Consider the following 16,706-nt stretch of genomic DNA (forward strand, 5'->3'; position numbering starts at 1 on the left):
GAGGGGAAGAAAGACACTGAAAAGAAGGCGAGGAAGGTGCCCTAGCTCTGGGCTTTTTTAAAGCCCTTGAGTGTCATCTACTTAAGTAATCTTAGGAAACAATTTAATATTCATTTAGTTGTTGGAAATGGGACTGTTTTTTTGAAGTGTGTGAATATTTATGACTTTAGTTTGTTTTTGCTTATGTATAACTTACAATTCCTTCTTCTACCTTGACCTGTGACAGTGAAAAAGAGGGAAGAGATAGAAAAAAAGACAAACAGCATTTGAAAAGGAAAAAAGAATCTGATTTGCCATCAGCTATTCTTCAAACTAGTGGTGTTTCTGAATTTACTAAGAAGAGAAGCAAATTAGTACTTCCTGCACCTCAGGTAATCTGATAAGTTTTTCATTGTGTGAATGTATATGCATGCATCATTTGGTCAGCAAGCTTTTGAGGGTCAATGTACCACTCTTGTGTTAGATGTCCTTTGGAAATTTGTAGTCTTAGGGATGAACCACAGATCCAGGGTGATGAATAAGCAGCAGGTTTTCATTAGGTGTTAACCAGTCACTGGCAGCTCCTAGCCACGGCCGTCAGCAGGCGGGGCGCCTGGCCTCTTCTGCAGCTGACAGTATGCTTTGGCTTTGTGGACGTGAAGCCTTTCTCTCCGGGACTGTTTTGTGTACCTTGCTTCTCTTTTTGAAACAATGGCTGTGAAATCAGTGTGGGAGTTGTGGAGAAGACAGAGATACAAACATTCCCTTATTCAGTATAATTTAGTCTTTAGTCGTTTGTGTTAATTATAGTTGGTTAGAGACATGGAAACTTGGAATAAATGCTTGTTTTGTTTTGAGCGCTACAGCTCTGTAGAGTCAAACAGGTTTAGTGGGACACAGGCAAGGATTGAGAAACAAGAAGGGTTTCTTTCTCAAATAAGTATGTTTGTTGCCAACACAGGAGTCTTGGACATAAACTGGTTTTATCATATGCTGCTTTTTCAGTAGTGATATTTCTTAAGTTAAAATTTTGCATATCTCTTTTAGGATTCCTTAAGATACTTATTTTGGCAAAATTACTAAAATAACACCTTTAGATTTTCCTAGGATTTGTGATTTAATGTACTCACTGTGTTATTTTAATTGACTTTCAGTCTTTTTTGCACTAATACTGATGTGATAAATCTATAAAAATTATTTATAGATATTTTAAAGATAGATTTTACAGAGAGGGAGAGATGGAGAGGGAAAGATCTTTCATCCACTGGTTTACTCCCCAAATGGATGCGATGGCTAGAGCTGAGGTGATCTGATCCAGGAGCTTGGAGCTTCTTCTGGAGCTCCCATTTGGGAGCAGGGGCACAAGGAGTTGAGCCATCCTTTCCTGCTTTCTTAGGCCATAGCAGAAAGCTGGATCAGAAGTGGAGCAGTCAGGACTAGAACTGGGGCCTGTATGGGATGCCAACAGGTGGAAGATTATCTTGTTGAGCCCTGATAAATAGTTTTGCTTAACCACTATTATTTAATGTAATTTTAAAAAAGATTTCCTTGTGTGTGGGGGAATAGATTATTTATTTGAAAGTCATAGTTAGAGAAAGAGAGAGGAAACTTTTCCATTTGCTGGTTTTTGCCTCAGATTGCCGCAGTGGCCAATGGTAGGCCAGGTTGGAGTCAGCAGCTTCATTTATTTGTTTTCTGTAGGTGGCAGCGAACCAGCACTTGGGCAGCCACCTGCTGCTTTCCTAGGTGCATTATCAGGGAGCTGGATAGGAAGCAGAGCAGCCAGAACTCAAGCTGCTCCATTGGGGAAAGCTGGTGTTGGAGGCTTTCATGTTTTGTGCCACAACTCAGGCCCTCGTTTATGTTCTTGGCACATTAATTTGAAAAAACTTTGGCATGGAAGTATCAGGAGTTTTTTCACTATGTTTGTTATTTGAAAGAGTTAGAGGGAGATAGATACCTTCATCTGAAGATTCACTACCCAGATGACAGCATCAGCTGGGCCTGGACCACGGTGAAGCCAGGAGCTTTACCCAGGTCTTCATGTGCATACAGGGGCCCTAGGACTTGAGCCATCCTCTGTTGCTTTCCCAGACATGTTAGTAGGGTGCTGGATTGGAAGTGAAGCAGTTGGAACTCGAAACCTGCACCCCTATGAGATGCTGGCGCTACAGGCAGTGGTTTAATCTAATGTAACACAATGCTAGCTCCTTCATCACACTTTTTGAAATTTCATTATGGAAATTTTTAGAGCCACACAAAGGTGAATAGTGCAAGGAACCCCTGTGTATTCATCATACAGCTTCAATAATAACTCTTCCTAGAATATAAACATTAAACTAATTGATTATTGATTAAAATATTGCTTATTGTGACCACTGTGTCTTGTTAGATTTCAGATGCAGAACTCCAAGAAGTTGTAAAAGTAGGCCAGGCAAGTGAAATTGCCCGTCAGACTGCTGAGGAATCTGGCATAACCAACTCGGCTTCCAGTACTCTGCTGTCTGAATATAATGTCACCAACAACAGCATCGCTCTGAGAACACCACGGACTCCAGCGTCCCAGGACAGAATTCTGCAGGTAAGGCGTCCAGTTACTAGAGTGGGTCTTCCATTTTGTCTGTGGTCCTTAAAAGGCTCATGAAGATCACTCAGTGACCTGATTAGTTTGAGATTGGGTCCTGAAGCCATAGACCCTGGAGTGTCTTTGGTAGAGAAGTCAAATGACTTGCAGACTGTTCAGATGGTTTAATTCCTGCATTCATGAATTCACAGCTGTTGGAGGCCAGCTCTTTGGTATTGTCAGTAAAGTTTAGCATGTATGTTTTAAAATTTCATGTCACCTACAGACCTGGAAAGAAATCAGATGTGTAGTCAGTGAGATTTAGAACTTTCTTGCATTTCTATACTTAGCCTGGCATAGTGTCAACAGTACGGCTTCCCTGTCTCCTTAACACATCGGATAGACACAGCTCTGTGTGCCGGGTGTATGCATGCCAAAATGTGCATGCCAAAATGTGCACGCCTACAAAACCCTGCTGAGAAGCTTAGCAGCCTTGCATCTCATTTCCTCTTCTCTGATGATCAGAAATACAACTTTAAGGCTTTGATTCACAGTAAAATTTTTGATTCAGGAGCTATAATTGCCTAAGGTTTAGTGACAAAAATAGTTATATCTGTCATTGCTTCATTTGTGCATGTAACTGGGTGTTTTTTGTCACTTTTAGACATTGTTGGTTTTTCCATGTAAAATTTGGACATTGTCGCATCTGCTGTGTCATGAGTACACACGTTTTGTGTTATACCATCTTCTACTACAGTTAGAATGTATTCTTGATTAGCTTTAATTTTGGTTAGTTTTACCTTTGTGGTTAGCCTTAGGACTCTATACCCAATTAATTGCTGAACCATGATGTGGCTTGCAGTTTGGGTAAGCTACACAAGTGCGTGTTGTTGTTTGTGTGTGTGCTCTGTATAGCATCACTCTGTGCTTTGTAAGTAGATGTTTTATTTTGCTGCTAATTTTTTTGATTACTCGGCATCAGTCAACATCAGATTTTATGGACTCTGTTAGTATTCATTTGATCAGGCTTACATATTCTTACAGTTTGTTTTTGTTTTTTTGTTTTTTTTTTTTAATATTAACTTGAAAGGCAGAGCAACAGAGAGAGAGGAAGGTGGAGGTCTCTCAGCCAGTGGTTCGCTTGGCTACAGTGGTTAAATCCTGGACAGGCCAAGGCCAGGAGCTCCCCAGGAGCCAGAGACCCCCATCTAGATCTCCCAGTGGGTGGCAGGGGCTCAAAGGACCTGTCCTGTTCTACTGGATCAGAAGTGAAGCTCTGATAAGTGATAAGGGAATGCCAACATCTCAAACAGTGGCTTAACCCATTTGAAGAACTCTTTCCCAGAACTACTGCCTGAAGGCTTGTTGATTTCCTTTCACTGCACTCTGGACATTCCCGTGGATGTATTTTTGTGTTCTCATGTTAGCTTCCTTGGTTCACTCCCTTGTTGATGAACGTATCCTCAGTAGCTTTTGGAGAAAGCATTCATGGAGGTAGTGTTTTCTTTTGTTTAATTTTGTAATTGACATCTTCAACATTTCATTATTGATAGATACTTTTTGTAGACTTATTTTTAATACTTTGCATGTTTGTAAACCTCTTCATTTGATTGATAGTGTGATAGGTTATAGAATCCCAGATTAAAATGGTGTTCAGTTTTGAAGGTAACACTCCAAGATCTTTTGGCTTCCACTATTGCTATTGCGACCTGTGCTGTTCAGGTAGTTTATAGGAAACCAAAGTTTTTCCTTCCTGTGGATGTTGGTATGATCTCTTGTGTTCCATGCATGTTTTTTTGGTGTAGGCTCTTTTTTTTTTTTTTAAATGTGTTGTGCAAGGTACTTGGTGGATTTTTTTTTTCTAAAGATTTATTTGTTTTAAAGTCAGAGTTGGCCAAGATTGGGCCAGGTCTGTGCCAAGCGCTGGAAATTCATCTGGTCTTCAGGGACCTAAGCAATTGAATGTATTCTGGCACTTTTTTTTTGGCTGTTTGCAGGGAACTGGATTGGATGTGGTGCAGCTAGAATATGAAGCAGTATATGTATGGATGCTGGCATAGAAGGCAGCAGCTTCATTCACCATGCCACAATGCCAGCCCTGTGTAGAAAATTGTTTTAAATTAAAAAAAAGGGATTCTCCCTTTTCATTGATCTCATGTGTTTTCTTTTGCTCTCTAGTTTTTTTGTTACTGATTTTTTGTTGTTGTTGTTGTTTATTGCTAGGAGAGTCTGTCACTTTTTTCTTTGTTCAGTTTTTAAAATTTTTTTGTATCATTGTATATGCATTAGTTCTAGGCGCTTTTTAAAAAAATATGTGCAATATTTTCTTTGTTGCCTCATTCTTAAGTCCTGTATATCTTTTACTTTGAAATTATTATTTGCTCTCTCTGTGTTTTTTGTTTGTTTTCTGTTTTTTTTAAATAAATTTTATTTTTTAAATAATGATACGTGGTTGATCAGTGTTGGAAAGATTGAGTTTTAGGGAAAATTGGGCAAATTCATTGCTTCCAAATTTGCTATTTCTTCTTGTTCCTGGAGGAGGGAAGAAACAAAAGGGGAAACCATTCGCGGCTTTCCATGTGTCCCAGTACCCAGCGATGAGGAACCGCCACCTCATCAACCCAGAGTCTCAATGTGTACATATTCCAAGGAGTCTGTGTGGTTTGGATAGTTCTGAAATGCTGCCGATTTCACCGATCTGAGGATGATGTCACCCTGCCAATGTCCATTGGCTCCATTCACCGAAATTTTTTGCTGTCGTCATTTGTTTGGGAAAGTCGTCTAGTTTGTTCTTTTCTCCTTCTGCTACAGCACCAAATGTGCTGCCATATTCTCCTTTTACAACAGGGCCTGTGTCCACCACTTTTCTTTTTTCATTAAGTAGGACATGTTCTTGCAGGCGAGTCCCAAGTACCTGCGCCAGGCATCCCAAGCATTGCTGGATCCACCACCCCTAGGGCTCACAAACCTGGCACCGACATAGTAGGTGGGCCCCAAGACCTGGGCCAGGTGACCCAAGCCATGCCAGATCTCCCACCCCTGGGGCTCATAAACCTGGCACCCACGTTGTAGGTCGGCCCCAGGTCCCAGGTCAGGTGACCCAAGCCCTGCTGAGTCCCCTACCCTGGGGCTCCTGAACCCAACACCCACCTGGTAGGTGTACTCTGGGACCCTGGCCAGGAGACCCAAGCCCCGCCCGATCCCTCACCCCCAGGGATCACAAAACCAACATCCACCTAAAGGCAGGCCCCAGGATCTGGGTCAAGTGACCCAAACCCCACCAGTTTCCCCATCCCCAAGGCTCAGGAACTCATCCCCCACCACATAGGTGGGCCCCATGACCTGAGCCAAGCTACCCGAGCCCTGTCAGATCCCCTATTCCTGGGACTCACACACCCAGCTCCCACTGGGCCCAGGCTGGCATGATTCACCTCACCTCACTGTTGGCAGTCTTAATGTGCAACCTGGCCTAATCTAGTCTGCTCCCTGTTCCAGCTTCTATTAGTGGGTGCTGCAGCATATCCCAGCCCAGCCTGATTGCTGTCCCAGTACTAATGTGAACTGGCTGGTGGTGCAGCCTGATCTGGCTCCTCCTGCCCTCTTCCCTGGTTCTCAGATCTGCCAGTGGGTGTTATGTGCGGGCCCAGACTGTCTGTCCCCAGACCTGACCCACATGTATGCCAATGGGTACTGTAACCTAGCATGGTCTGGGCTGCTCCTTACCTTGCTCCTTGCACAGCACCTGCAGGGACTGCATCTCAGTGAAGGAGTTTCCCAAGCTCTTCCATTGAGTCTCCTCCCAGTGACAGTTCTTGCGCACACCAGTGGGTCGTTGGCCCAGGTTTACTTTGTCCACCTCCTTTCCTGACACGAACAGTGGCCTTGCTTAGCCAGCCACACCTATTCTGGTTCTTGTTGGTTGTTGCAGCCCAGAGTTTCCAGACTTTGTCCATGCCCAGACAAAGCTTTCAGGTGGTTAAGCAGGAGTCATCACCTATTCTGGCCTGTTCTACACCCAAACTGGCTCTCACGAACACCAGTGGGGACTATAGTCAAGCCCAATCTGTCACTGCACTGTCCCAGTGCACACCCGCGCCAGTGCAGGCTGTAGGCATATACAGCTACACCTGCTGTCCTCAATCCTCTCGTTCTCACCAGTGGGAACCCCAACTCAGCTGGAGCGCCCCCTTAGCTCCCGAGCCTGCCCTGACCCCATCTGTAGTTCTTGGGCGAGCCAGCAGAGATTGCAGTTCCACAGGGGTGAGCCCACATTGCCTCCACAGATTCTGATATCAGACCCAGTTCTCTCACTATTGTTCTCCCCTCCAAACCACTTTGGTGTCGGTACATACATATGTCAAGGACTTATCTATGGAAATCCTTTAGCTGTAATTCCTAATGTTAGTTATTTAAAACAGGTTAGAGTTCTAGTTCTAGTACATACGATACTACGATATTATTACGCGCAGCTAATTCCCGCAACCTGGTTCTTTACCATGAGCTGAAAACACCAGACGCAATGACGTATCTTCGGAGGTTTATTCCAGCGGGGGCAGGATTGAGGGTGGGGGGGTGGGCGGGGAAGGTGGTGGAGATCAGCGGGAAAAGGGGAAGGGGAAGGGAGGCTGGAAGGGGGGGAAGAGAGAGAAAAGGCTAGCTGTAATTCCTAACCTGGGCTTAAAACCCATAGGTCATCTCCCACTGCCACCTATGCAATCCCATCATCCCCCTGTAAATCAAGACCCTCTAATCATCAGGGTGCGCCCTAGGCAGCCCGAGGGCCTTCACCCAGCATATTTCACACCCAGACCATTCTGGAGAGAGCCACGCGGCCTGGCTGTAGAACCTGTGTTGGTCAAAGAAGCTAACTTCCAGGATGGGGTGGTCCTAGAGGTCCTCTAAGCTTCTTCCCCAGGGAGCCAGTGTGCTCAGTTGTACGTACCTGCACCTGGTTGTGGGTTGTGTTCTGTTTTTTATATTGAATGTTTTCTCAGGTGTCTGGTGATCTTCGGCTTTATTTAGAACATTTGGGGGCATTTGGAACTGACAGCATAATCCTTGGATGTGGGCTGGACTCCTTGACTGCCTGGCCTCCCCAGAGACTGATCTGGCTAGGATGTTTCCTTTGGTGATTTTTTTTGACCTATTTATTTTAAAGATTTATTTTTATTTAAAAGGCATAGTTACAGAGAAGAGAGACAGAGAGATATCTTCTACTTACTGACCCACTCCCCAAATTGCTACAACAGCCTAAGCTGAGCCATGGCTGAAGCTGAACTGATCTGAAGCCAGATGTTAGGAGCTTCTTCCAGGTGTCCCATGTAGGTGCCAGAGCCCAAGGACTTGGGCCATCCTCTGCTGCTTTCCAGTGGAGCAGTGGACATGCACCAGGTCCCGTATGATGCTGGTGCTACAGTGGAGCCTTAATCCCCTATGCCATGGCACCGGCCCCTGTGGAATTCTTGGTGTCGGTATTTCCAGATTTTTTGTGTAAGGTTAATCAGATTCCTCTGAGTAGTCATTTCAGTGTCCTGCCTACAGAGCATAAACCTGGTCAGCCTTCTGCTAGCCTGGTTAGGCAGAAAGGCTCCAGAGTTCCAGGCAGTAAAGATTCTTGTCTTTTGTAACTCCTCTTTGTGTATGCACAGATTTTGTTTTATATTATGATTCACTTTTTTTCTTTCCTTACTTTCTGTGGTTTGTTGAAATCTCACTAAATTTTTATGCACTAGTTATTTATCAGCTGATTCAGGGCTTTTAATACAAAAAAGTTTGTTTGAGTTAAGGAGAATTTTATGTGTGGGCTTTCTGTGCACATGTCTCCAATGGCCCTGAGTGCACCAGGCTGAACCTGGGAGGTGAGACTTCAACCCGGGTCTCTCAGTTGAGTGGAGGGATTCCATCCATTTCAGCTGTCACTCCCTGCCTGTTTGCATTGCCAGGAAGCCAGAAGCAGAAGCCCAGGTGGAGAACTGAACCCAGTCACTGCTATTCCAAATGTCCAACCCCAACTCTTGAGACTTTGAGGAGGTTTGGACACAGGGTTTAACAGGTAAAAAGTAAAATGTCTAGCATTTCACAAGTTTTTAAAAACAGTCTTGTGGCTTTCTGTTTATGCTCTTGGACCTTGGCGTATGAGTCAGGAATGTATTTCATGGTGTTGAAGGCAAGGTAAAGTGTCAGGTAAGCCTGTTTAGCATGTAGGGAAAGAGAAAAGCTAACTACCTTCAGAGAGAATCTAGAGGGACCAGTCAGCCCAGAATAAGGACAAGATCCACTTAATATATGACGCTTATTACTAACGGGGACAATAATAATTGTAGTTTTGTAAGAATGCTGTATTCCCCCCTTCCCTGGTGATGTTGGTGTGGTATGGTACTTGCACGTGCAGAACCCCACAGGATGTGCCTTCCTGGTTCTGTCCCTTGTCTGCATCTAAGCCTCACCGTCTCCTCTTTTCTGAGAGGTAGAAATATCTATCCTTTCCCCATTTTCTCACGTGAAGAGTTTTACTGTTATCTCTCACCTCCTGATAAGAGTTGCAGGGTGCATCAGTCATGGGTCAACTAGAGGAACAAACCACTATGACGGTCACAGAAGAGTTTGTCACAGTGGTTACACACAGTTGTGTGAAAGCTATGGAGTGAATGTCTGAAAAGGAGAGTCAGGATTGGAGAAAGCCATCAATTCCCCCCTACTGTGGGGAAGTGACTTGGAGTTTGCATGGAAATCTGGAAGTTTAGAGCAAAGCAGGCTGGTATAGAAGTTTGTGGAGGGTTTTCAAAGTCTTGTTTAAAAAAGATTTATGTATTTGAAAGAGTTACACAGAAAGAGGCAAAAATCTTTCATCTTTGACTAGATGGAGTCAAAGGCCAGAACTGATCAGGCACTCCATCTGGGTCTCCTGTATGTGCGGCCCAGACACTTGAACCATCTTTGGCTGTTTTCCCAGGACATTATCAGGGAAAGTGAAGTAGCCAGAAGTTGAACCTGTACCTTTTGGGGATGCCAAAGTCACAGGCTGTGTTTTACCGACTATAAAACTGTACATGCCCCTCTTTTAAAAAGAGTTTTTAAAGTTTATTTTATTTACTTGAAAGGCAGAAGAATACAGAGACAGGGAGGGATGGTGGAGGAGATCTTGTATTTGCTGGTTCACTCCCAAAATGGGCAGGAGTCAGTAAATCCATCTCGGCAGGGACCCAAGCACTTTGTTGCCTTCTTGGGTACATGAACAAGGAGGTCAATCAGGAACAGAGCTACCAGGACTGGAACTGATACTCAGATGTGGGATATTGGCTTTGTAAGTGGCAGTGTAACCCTCTGTGCTGAACTGCCTGCTTAGTGTGGTGGTGGATGGGTGCTGCTCCTGTGAGTTGATAATTGGTTGTCTAGTGATAGTCCCACAGTTGGCTTTAAAGCAGGAGAACTGGACACGGAGCAGGGAAATAGAAGGAGTCGCTGAAATTTAGCAGTTCCTGCGTGTCTGACTGCCTTTAACAAATCATACACCTTCAGAGTGCAGCACTTGCTGCTTTACCTCTGCCACTTTTACTTCTAGTTCTGTTCTACACATTTTTTAAAAGATTCACTTACTTGAAAGAGTGAGAGTGAGAGTAAGAGAGAGAGAGAAGTCTTCCATTTGGTGGTTTACCCCCAACTGGCTGCAAGATGCAAAGCTGGCCCAGTGTGAAGCTGAGAGCCAGGAGCTTCTTCGGAGTCTGAGTGTGATGTAGTTCAGGAGCCCAAGTACTTGGATCATCCTCCTCTGCTTTCCCAGGTCATTAGCAGGGAACTGGATCAGAAGTAGAGCAGCTGGGACTGAAGCAAGTTCCTATATGGGATGCTCCCTTTTTGGGGGAGTTATTTTTTGGGAAGTGTTAAGTATGGCAGTTTATAGTTAGCATGTTTGTAATATTGGCACTTATGATTGGCTATAATTTCAGGTATTCTGCCCTTTGATCCTTACCTCTCTTAGGCAAAGTTCTAGGCTTGCATGAGCTGCTTTTCAGGAAGTATTTTGTACTTGGAATAGCAAAAAAGAACATGAAAAAGATCTTCATAAAGATCTATAGAATAATAGAATAAATCTTGTATTTCTTTTCATTTTATCTCAGAACTTGGTAGCTTAATACATTTTAATGTGCTCATGATTTCCGTGGGTCTGAAACTCATATAGGTCATGGAATGAGTGGCTTGTCTGCTCTGTGATGTTCAGGGCCTCAAAAATGCTTGGCGGTTGTCAGTGGCTTTATTTTTGGGTGCTTCATCTTGTCATGAAATTGGTGCTGGCTGGTGGTTGAGTCCTCAGTCTGTCCATATGGCTTGGGTTTTCTCACAACATATTGCCTTGAGAGAAGCTAAATTCTTATAAAATAGCTCAGGTGGCAGTTTGAATATTGTACTGTGTGATTTGGGAAGCTGCATTGTTTTTCTAAATGAACCTTGGAAGTCAAGCAGTAACTTTTGCTGTGCTCTGTTGGCTGTAGTTGAATCACAAGTCAATGCAGATTCAAGGGAGAGGAGACACAAATTTTCTGCCTTTTGAGGGAAGGAGTATCAAACTTTGGTTGTGAGAAAAACATAGAGCACAACAGATAACAACTGGGACCATCTTTAGGAAATAGTCTCCTGTGGAGTCCAAGCTGGGAATTGAGTTTGTAATTGCAAGGGTAGCGGTGAGGACAGGGTTATGGTGGAGGACTGAAATGAGTGTGGTAAAGCCTGCTTGAGAGCTGAGGCAAGCCTTTGGAAGTCACCTATACCCATGTGTCTGGTGAAGTGGACAGGCACTTGGGAATCGGGATAATCAGTGATGAAGCCTGTCTAAAATCTGAATAGACATTTGGCCTAATTCAGATTGGGAAATTTGGGTTCTTAGCTATTTTATAATTGTAAAGGGATTAGGCACAGATAGCAGAAGCTTTTAGATAATGGCAACTTCATATATGAGGTGACGATAGCATGCACTGACATATAAAACTTTTCTCCAGATCTTCTGATGTGATGTGTGAGGTAGACAGAAGGATGAAAGTGCTGAAATCTGCCAAGGTCCAGTGTTCATTTTTGTCTTGATTTCATTGAGAAAATGTGTAAGAATTCTTTTTAAAAGTTTGTGTTGTAGCAACAGAAGGGAGGATTCTGCTAGCCTGCCTAAATGTGAAACATACTGTTTTGCCTTCTTGCTCTTCAGGAAGCCCAGAACCTCATGGCCTTGACCAATGTGGACACCCCATTAAAAGGTGGACTTAACACTCCACTGCATGAGAGTGACTTCTCTGGTGTGACGCCTCAGCGACAGGTGGTTCAGACTCCAAACACAGTTCTGTCAACTCCGTTCAGGTATTGGGAGTTCACACGTTTAATATTTCAGAAAGAGTACCAATCCTTGGACAACACGTGTCTGCTAATGTTCAGCTAATGTTTTTAATTTCTTTTTTAACTTATGTTAATAAATAACACAGTAGTAACCAGGAAATAATTAACTACTGTGGAGCTTCCTTCTTTTTTCAAAGTTAGATACTGTCACTTTATTTCTGAATATTTCATATTTTCTTTTTTTCAAGATTTATTTTTATTGAAAGGGCAGGAAGGAGAGACAAGAAGGAGATGCAAGGAATGATTTTCTCTTTGCCAGTTCACTCCCCAAATGGCCTCAATGGATGGAGCTGAGTTGATCCGAAGCCAGAAGCTTCTTCCTGTTCTTCTCTATAGGGTGCCAAGGTTTTGGGCCATCTTTGCTGCTTTCCCAGGCCACAGGCAGGGAGCTGGATGGGAAGTGGAGCAGCTGAAACAAACTAGCCACCTATGGCATGCTGGCACTTGAAGGGGGAGGATTAGCCAGTTGAGCCATCGTCCTGGTCCCTTCATAATCGATTTTTAAAAAAATTGTTTATTATTGGAAAGTCAGGTTTACAGACAGAAGGAGATGCAGAGAGAAAGATCTTCCATCTGTTGGTTTACTCAAGTAGCTGCAAAGGCCGGAGATGAACCGTTCTGATACCAGGAGTTAAGAGTTTCTTCTAGGTCTCCCAGGGTCCCAAGGCTTATCCTCAACTGCTTTTCGAGGACACAAACAAGGAGCTGGAATGGAAGTGGAGCAGTCAGGATACAAATGGGCACCTATTGGGTCCCAGTACATGGATGAGGACTTCAGTTACTAGGCTATTGTGCCAGGCCTTCATATTTGATTTTTAAAGAGAAAATGGGTTCATGTTTAGTATCAACTTGTTGAATTAATTTTACTTATGTGTTACTCTTGCATCCCGCAACATTTTTTATGGAAAAGTTGAAAGAGAAACTGAGAGAATGGTAAAGTAAACATCCATAGACTCCCTATCTAGCTTTTGTGATTATTAACATTTTATTGTGTTTGCTTTATCACTTATTTATCCATCAGTCCATCTTATTTTCTAAGGAATTTTAAAGTAATTTGCAGGTATCATTTCATGAACACTTCCACATGCACATCAACAATTCAAATTTCAGTGTTTATTTGCAGTCCTTTTGTTTTAAGCTATTGTTTTTCAAAAACTTCTAACAAGTATAGTAGAAGCAAGTTGTATTAAAATGGAATTTGTGTTTTTAAAGGCTGGAAATATTTGATGTTTAAGTGTTAGGATTTATCCTCCTACTGGTTGTTGAGTCTCCCAAGCTGTTCAGACTGTAAAAGCTGTGCATGACAGCAGAATGAAAGGAATAGGCAGCCAATCCTTACCAACATTTTAACAGTTCTTGGAGGCTTGGAAGAGCACCTAATCCCTCTTTTCCTGTGTGTGTCTTGTCTCTCAACTAGAGTGTAAGCTCCTTGGGGTAGGGACCATATCCTGTATGGCAACACCTCACCTATTCCAGATCAGCCACCTGGCAGCACCACCAGTCTGGAACGTAGCCAAGAGGCAGGAAGTAAACAATGACCAAAAACAAGGGCTTTGAGCAGTTGCTGCAAGTCTATGGGCTTTATTACTAGGAGAATCTCTTAACCTTCACTCAAAGCTTGCATATATTTAGATGTGCTTATAAACTGTGATATTTGCTATCCAAACAAAATGTAAATGGATGAACTGTTTAATGTGTGCACCGATGATAGTGGTGTGAAAGCATTGTACAAGGGAGGGTGGAGACATGTTAAAATAAAGATGGAGAATCCAGAACAAGTCATCTGGGGCTACTGAATGTGCTGCTGGCCTCCTTACCTTGTGCATGCTTTTAGCCTTACTAATGTGACAAGAAGTAATGTGGATCTAGATTAGGATGGTGAGCCAATATCAGATGTGATAACTAGAGGTCAGAAAAAAAAACAGGGCCGTACTGTAAAATACTGCTTGTAAATTTTATACCAGCTGCAGTAGACTTAAAAGCAAGGTAGAATTTCAGCAGTCTATTTTTTTCTGCATTCCCTCTGAAGTAACTTTTATGAAAAATGTTGGAAAGCACAATGTAAATATAAATGATCTTTTTATTAATTGGAGCTTTGCTTTTCTAGGACTCCTTCTAACGGAGCTGAAGGACTGACTCCCCGGAGTGGAACAACTCCCAAACCTGTTGTTAATTCCACCCCGGGGAGAACACCTCTTCGAGACAAGTTAAACATTAACCCAGAGGATGGAATGGCTGACTACAGCGACCCTTCTTATGTGAAGCAGATGGTAAATACCAATTCCCTCTTAATTCACTGAAAAAATATCTCTTGTGTGTCAAATTAAAAATTTCATGCATCACTGTGTATGGCATATACCTTAAGAAGCTGTATAGCTATGGGTACTGTAAGAAGAGTGATTGCAAGACTTGGTGAGAGAGTGAAACCTTTGGGCTCATCAGCCAGCTTTCTCTTATTTGGGAACATTGGTAGTAAAAATAATGCTCTTGGAATCTTTAAGATTTTACTTTTTTAAAAAAGATTTTTTTTATTATTTTTTCATTGGAAAGATGGATATACAGAGAGGAGAGACAGAGAGGAAGATCTTCTGTCCGATGATTCACTCCCCAAGTGAGCGCAACGGCCCATGCTATGCCGATCCGAAGCCAGGAGCCTCTTCCGGGTCTCCCACGTGGGTGCAGGGTCCCAAAGCCTTGGGCCGTCCTCGACTGCTTTCCCGGGCCACAAGCAGGGAGCTGGATGGGAAGTGGAGCTGCCGGGATAGAACCGGCGCCCATATGGGATCTTGGGCGTGCAAGGCGAGGACCTTAACCACTGCGCCACCACGCGCTGGGCCCAAGATTTTACTTTTTAATCATTTATTAATTAATAGTTCTCTTTGTTGAATGATACATTTATTCTAATTTTTTTTTTTTATGACTACACACAAGTTTTTACTAAAAGTGATTCATAGATTTTGAGCTTTCAGTTCCTCTGTTGAGACAGCCCAGATCTGAAGCCAACACAATGGCTCAAGTCACTAGTTCGTCCCCTGCAAGCACTAGCATCCCATATGGGTGCCAGTTCGTGTCCCACTGTTCGTTCTTTCCATCCAGCTTACTGTTTATGGCCTGGGAAAGCAGTGCAGGATGGCCCCAGGCCTTGGGACCCTGTACCTGCTGGGAGACCCAGAAGAGGCTCCTGGCTCCTGGGTTTGTATTGGCTTAGCTCCAACTATTGTGGCCCTTTGGGGAATGAACCAGTGGATGAAAGATATTCCTGTTGTCTTAATAAATCTGCCTTTCTGATACAAATAAATAAGCCCTTTAAAAAAAAAGGCAATTTAGATTTTAAGTTAAATTGGTTTGTTGATTTCAGTATAATTTTTCTTTTTCTTTTTTTTAAGTTTTATTTTTATTTTCATTACAAAGTCAGATATGCAGAGAGGAGGAGAGACAGAGAGGAAGATCTTCCGTCCGATGATTCACTCCCCAAGTGAGAGTAATGGCCTGTGCTATGCCGATCCGAAGTCAGGATCCAGGAACTTTCCTCCAGGTCTCCCACATGGGTGCAGGGTCCCAAGGCTTTGGGCCATGCTCGACTGCTTTTCCCAACCACAAGCAGGGAGCTGGATGGGACGTGGAGCTGCTGGGATTAGAACCGGCACCTATATGGATCCTGGCGCTTTCAAGGCGAGGACTTTAGCCATTAAGCCACGGCGCCAGGCCTGATTTCAGCATAATTTTTCTTGTGTATGTTTTGCAAGGTGATATAGAGAGTACATTTAAAAAATTACAGATTTTGCTTATGCTCATGTTACTGCCTTTCTTCATAATTGCTCATTATCTGATACCATGAGAGATCTAGCTTCATGTACAGATTTGGTTAATTTATAGTTTATAAAAATTTTTTTCTTTCCCCTGCTTGAAAGAGCAACTGAGAAAGGGAGAGCACTTGTATCCACTGACACAGGGAATGCCCATAATAGCTTTGGCTGGGCCAGGCTGTTGCCAGGAACTTCAACTGGCCATCTTCCTCTTTCCCAGTGCATTAGCAGGGTGCTGGATCAGAAGTGGAGCAGTGGGGACTCAAACTGACATCATATGTAATGCCAACATCACAGGTAGAGGCTTAACCCATTTTGCCTCAGTTCTGTCCCCTGTACTTTGTCTGAAGTAGCTTATATCATGAGAAGTGAATAATGTGAAACTAAATGAAAAGGAATTGTGATACTAGAGGAACATAAGCCTTTTTATAGGACCAACATGCCTGGAGCTAGTCAAAGAAAGTAGTGGTCACATTTCTTAGGTGTCAGGAAAGCCTTCATTGAGAAGGTATGTTCAGAAGGATGATGAGAGTAGTGCCAGATGGAGGCTACAGCCTTGAATCACAAATTATGTTTGTGCACAGCAACACCTCTGAACCTCACATCTAGCACACAGGTGAGGAGTAACAAGCGATGGGGCTAGAAAGGTGAGCTACAGTGTACTGGAGAATACTGGGGAACCAGATAGTTCTCTGGAATCTGTGAACTACTTCTTCCTTGCGCCCTCCTTATCTTCCTCCTTTCCTTCCCTCCATCCCCTTCTTCCTTCCTTGCCTTCTTCCTTTCGTTCTTTTTAATATTTATTTATTTTTCTCTGAAAGGCAGATTTACAGAAAGAAGGAAAGACAGGTCTCCATCCTTGGTTTACTAGTAAGGTAGCTACAGGAGCCAGAGTTGAACTGATCTGAAGCCTGGAGCTAGCTATGAATTAAATTTCTGTTAAAAACAGACACACAGATTCAGGCATCTTTCAGCCTAGG

General features: G+C 43.3%; 1 protein-coding gene across 2 annotated transcripts in view; it reads left to right on the plus strand.

Moving 5' to 3' along the window:
• Positions 1–16,706, plus strand: part of CDC5L (cell division cycle 5 like) — a 53,401-nt gene that overhangs the window by 13,507 nt on the left and 23,188 nt on the right. For both annotated transcript variants that reach the window (XM_040983474.1, XM_040983475.1), the window contains 4 exons: positions 227–371; positions 2,372–2,560; positions 11,736–11,884; positions 14,028–14,190. In XM_040983474.1, the coding sequence (XP_040839408.1) occupies positions 227–371; positions 2,372–2,560; positions 11,736–11,884; positions 14,028–14,190 (646 nt within the window). The remainder of the gene's footprint in view (positions 1–226; positions 372–2,371; positions 2,561–11,735; positions 11,885–14,027; positions 14,191–16,706) is intronic.

The sequence above is a fragment of the Ochotona curzoniae genome, unplaced genomic scaffold, assembly GCF_017591425.1.
Source record: "Ochotona curzoniae isolate NIBS_2020 unplaced genomic scaffold, NIBS_Ocur_1.0 contig_3819, whole genome shotgun sequence".
Lineage (NCBI taxonomy): Eukaryota > Metazoa > Chordata > Mammalia > Lagomorpha > Ochotonidae > Ochotona > Ochotona curzoniae.